The sequence below is a fragment of the Trifolium pratense genome, linkage group LG7, assembly GCF_020283565.1.
Source record: "Trifolium pratense cultivar HEN17-A07 linkage group LG7, ARS_RC_1.1, whole genome shotgun sequence".
Lineage (NCBI taxonomy): Eukaryota > Viridiplantae > Streptophyta > Magnoliopsida > Fabales > Fabaceae > Trifolium > Trifolium pratense.
Window position 1 is genome coordinate 39415922 of NC_060065.1, and position 5100 is coordinate 39421021.

The window sequence follows — 5100 nt, forward strand, 5'->3', positions numbered from 1 at the left end:
TTTAACATATAAGTTTTTTTAATGAGGAGGGATCCGTTGACTCCAGGAGTAAGTCTCCATTTACTTATTCCGCTTAATAACTCGATATCGCCATTATATTTCTTCAATCCAACCGTTGAATTCAAAGATCTCATCGAGTAGATCAACTCCACAAATTTTTATAAAAATTCAAAACGATTTGATACTTTTTATGATAACTTCAATTGAACGTACAACAAATTTTAAAAAAAATCGTTGAATTTGAATAGTATGAATACATAACTATATTTTTTTAATTTTTATTAAAATTTGTGGAGTTTATCTACTCAATAAGATCTTTGAATTCAACGGTTGGATTGAAGAAATATAATGCCGATATCGAGTTATTAAGCGGAGTAAGTCAATGGAGACTTACTCCTGGAGTCATCTGATCTCTCATTTTTTTTAATAGGGAATTATTCATATTCTTTTTCCATACTTGTAGCACGCGTTTATTTATTTATTTTTTTCAAATATTCGTTGAATACAAGTGCGCAATAGTCATCCTATCATTGTCATAGAAAGAAAAAAAAGAAGTGTGTTATTACTAGTACTTCTTTGTAACAAATAACTAATTAAAGTAAGACAACTAATTATTGTGGCGGCAAACTGGTCAACACAAATATTAACCGAAAAAGTCAAAAATCAAACGCGTAAGTTGATTTGATTGCTTGCACTTCCCTTCGTAAACTGGTACACTTATTATACATCACAGAAAAAGATTATGAAGAATATTTCAACAAAAAAAAATTATATAGTATATGAAGAAAACTTGTATAACTCCTAATAATTAACTATTCTTTTGTTGTTTTCAATTTCAATTTTAGCTTCCATATGGTTGAGCCAATTTCACTGTTGTTCTTCTTCACACTTCACCTATCAGTGGTAACATCAGCGAAATTTACTATAATTAATCAATGCAATTACACGGTGTGGCCAGCTTCATATACCACCGGATTCATTTTGAAACCCGGTGAGAATTCAACAATCACGGTGCCGGCTAAATGGACTGGCCGTTTCTGGGGCCGGACACTCTGCACAACAGATTCCACCACCGGGAACTTCTCCTGCGTCACAGGCGATTGTGGATCCGGCAAGTTAGCATGTGCTGGCCGCAGTGGATCACTGCCTGTGACACTGGCGGAGTTCACTTTGAACGGTGCCAATGATCAAGATTTTTATGATGTCAGCTTAGTAGACGGTTATAATGTTCCGATGGATGTGATTCCGTTAGATGGTTCTGGAAAGTGTAATAGTACCGGTTGTTCTACGGATTTGAACGCAGTGTGTCCAACAGAGTTGAAGGTAACAGAAAATGGGACAGTTGTGGCCTGCCAAGGTCCTTGTGCTGCATTTAATTTGCAGTTTTTTTGTTGTGTTGGGAATCATTCAACTCAAGAAACTTGTGAGCCGAGTGTGTATGCTCAGATATTCAAGACGTCGTGTCCTCGAGCTTATAGCTATGTGTATGACGATAAAAGTAGTACGTTCACTTGTCCGGCTACCGATTACCAAGTCGTCTTTTGTCCTGCCTCCAAAAATGCCAGGTTAGATATCTTACTATATATATATATTTCAAAAGTGATATATTAATTTTAAAGAATTATGAAAATAATTTTCTTAATATGTTGTATGGTGATTGAACATGGAGATGAAGTATGTATATTAGCTGAATTTGATCAATTGTGACTTTTTATTAGTTTGGATAAAAAGAGAGAAACACACTTATTTGTTTTTAATAGTAATTAGTAAGGATGTCTGATTGTATAATTCTATCACAAGCATAATATGATCATACTAGCTAGATGCATATTTATTTTGAGAGAGATACACACTTGTTAGAAAAAACACTTTTTACATCTGGCCAAGGTCAGATGTAGACGCACAAGATATAGTAAGTATACACGTTTTCATATATACTCTTCTTACAAATGAAAAAACCAGAGATTACTTAAAAGTTAAAATAATTTTCACCAATTGCCTAAGTTGCCTAATTGTCTCTTCTCGTGTATCGATAGCCTTGATACATTTATCTTTGAGAAAAATTGGTTGTACTCTAGGGGAATTACGCAATATTGCGGACAATTCCTTAGTTCAGTGTGACAACACGCCTCCGATTAAATTTTCCTGTCATCCGCAACAACAATACTTGTGGGTCCTATCTCAATTTGAAATAAAATTCAATTCAATTCAAATTCATATATCCTGTACTTGAATCTTATCTTGAATTACAATTCACTGTAATTAGTCTTCATTGATTCTAAAATCATTATACAGTAACTTATTTTTTGTGTCAAATTTTATTAAATAAACCACGTTTCTAATTTTCTCATTTGATTTATGGGTTAAATTTCAATCATTGTAGATTCATATATGATATATCAACTTCTAATTTGCCTGTCACTTGTTACGAGCAAAATGTATATGAGTTGCATAAATATGTAGCGTTGCAGGGACCACTTATTAGTAGTCTATGAAACTCAAAGTAGATTATTTAAAAAAGGATCATTGGAGATGCTCTTATATGTACAATTCTTTCTATTCACTATTTGAAAACAACATTAGATAATATCATATTTAGGCACAATCAAATACTAGTTACAAAATATAAGACTTAGTTAACTAAATTAAAATAATTAAGAAAGACTATCAATATTAAATTTGCTAACAATTGATAAAATTTTGCAATGCAATGCAGCTTAGAATCATTGGATCAAGATGGAAGTGTAAGTGTTGGTGAGTCACTTATTGCTGGCAGTGGGACAACTCGATGGCTATCTCCTTCAGGAGATTTTGCATTTGGGTTTTATCAACTTCCCAATGAGCTTTTCTTATTAGCTATATGGTATGTCAACATACAAACTGATGCAATCATTTGGTATGCAAATGGAGACAACCCTGCTCCAAAGGGATCAAGATTAGTATTAAACGATTCTCGTGGCTTAGTGCTCACTAACCCTCAAGGTTCAGAACTATGGAGATCATATTTCACATCAGGTACAATTTCTAACGGTATAATGAATAATGCCGGAAACTTTCAGTTGCGAGATAAAAATTCTGTGGCAATCTGGGATAGTTTCAGTTATCCTACTGACACATTACTTCCTACTCAAGCATTGGAATTAAATGGAAGTCTTTCTTCGCGGCAAGGAGCATTCAACTTCTCGTATGGAAGGTTCAAACTTCACTTACATGAGGATGGAAATCTTGTGCTCAACCTTATAAATCTTCCAAGTAACTATAGTTATGATCCTTACTATAGTTCTGACACCAATAGTGGCAATAAGAATCAATCAAATGTTGGCCAGCGTTTGATGTTTGACAAATCAGGTTTCTTATACATAGAGAGAAAAGGAGGGGAGAACTTTTCTATCAGCTCAAATGTGTCATTGTCAACTAATGATTACTACTGCAAAGCAACAATTAATTATGACGGAGTTTTCACCGTAGCATTTTACCCTAAAGATCCAAAAAGAGGACAAAGTTGGGTCGTTGCAAAGACTGTACCAGAAAACATTTGCTTGTATTCTACATTCGCAGACGGTGAAGGGGTTTGTGGGTATAATAGCATTTGCACTCTTACAAATGACCAAAGGCCAAATTGTACTTGCCCTGATGGATATTCTATAATTGATTCGAATAACGTGTATGCTGGTTGCATACCGAATTTTCAAGTCATTTGTCAAGCTGGTGGGAATTGGGGTTCACAAGATGATCTATATACAATGAAGGAATTGCCAAATACTGATTGGCCTAAATCTGATTATGAAATAATCAGTCCGTCTAGTTTAGAAGAGTGTAAGGAATCATGTTTGCAAGATTGCTTATGTGTTTTGGTTTCTTTCAATGAAAGTTCTTGCTGGAAGAAGAAGCTCCCACTATCTTATGGAAGAAGTGATCAGGTAGTAAAAGGAATTTCTGTCATGAAATTGATGAAAAATGATCCTTTGTCTACTTTGACAAATGAGAAAAAAGATCATGATACTTTGATCATTGTGATTTCAGTTCTTTTGGGAAGCTCTGTGTTTGTTATTTTGACATTGCTTGGGGTAATGTTTTTTGGGTTTCCTTACAACCGCAGGAAGATCAAACATCGTAGAACCAACCAAAATGTTGTTGACAATAACTTGCGCAATTTTACCTTCAAGGAAATAGTTGAAGCAACAAGTAACTTTAGAGAAGAATTAGGAAGAGGTTCTTGTAGCATTGTCTACAAAGGAACAATAGACAAGATGATCAATGTAGCGGTTAAGAAACTAGATAAGTTGCTCCAAGATAGTGATAAGGAATTTCAGACTGAAATGAGTGTGATAGGCCAAACTCATCATAGGAATCTTGTTCGTCTTCTTGGATATTGCAAAGAGGGACAACATCGGATTTTGGTATATGAGTTAATGAGTAATGGAACTTTGGCAAACTTTCTTTTCGTCCCTTCAAAACCAAATTGGAACGATCGAGTCAACATTGCCCTTGGGATTGCTAGAGGTCTTGTTTACTTGCATGAAGGATGTTGCACCCAAATCATCCATTGTGATATAAAGCCGCAAAATATACTTCTAGATGATCAATACAATGCTAGGATTTCAGATTTTGGACTAGCAAAGCTACTGTTGATTAATCAAAGTCACACTGAAACTGGAATTAGAGGAACCAAAGGGTATGTTGCACCAGATTGGTTTAGGAGTGCACCGATCACTACAAAAGTCGATACTTATAGTTTTGGTGTATTGTTGCTAGAGATAATTTGTTGTAGGAAAAATGTAGAGAAAGATTTTATTGCGGAAGAAAAAGGGATTTTAACCGATTGGGCTTATGATTGCTATAAGACTAGAAGACTTGACAATCTTCTTGAAAACGATAATGACGTCGGCAATGACAAGATGAGCTTGGAAAAGTTAGTCATGATTGTTATTTGGTGCATTCAAGAAGATCCTTCTCTTAGGCCGACAATGAAGGAGGTTTTACTAATGTTAGAAGGATTTGTTGAAGTTGTGGTTCCCCCAAGTCCATATCTCTATGGTTCTGTAAGTTGTAATTAAAATTTGTTTCCTTTGAATGAGATTTTAGCATTGCCTTCAGTTT

General features: G+C 34.7%; 1 protein-coding gene across 1 annotated transcript; it reads left to right on the forward strand.

Moving 5' to 3' along the window:
* The first annotated feature begins 600 nt into the window (after nt 1–600).
* Nucleotides 601–5100, forward strand: LOC123893943 (G-type lectin S-receptor-like serine/threonine-protein kinase LECRK3). The gene is made up of 2 exons (XM_045943783.1): nt 601–1565; nt 2717–5100. The coding sequence occupies exons 1-2, from the start codon at nt 853–855 to the stop codon at nt 5055–5057; spliced, it is 3054 nt and encodes a 1017-aa protein (XP_045799739.1). The 5' UTR covers nt 601–852; the 3' UTR covers nt 5058–5100.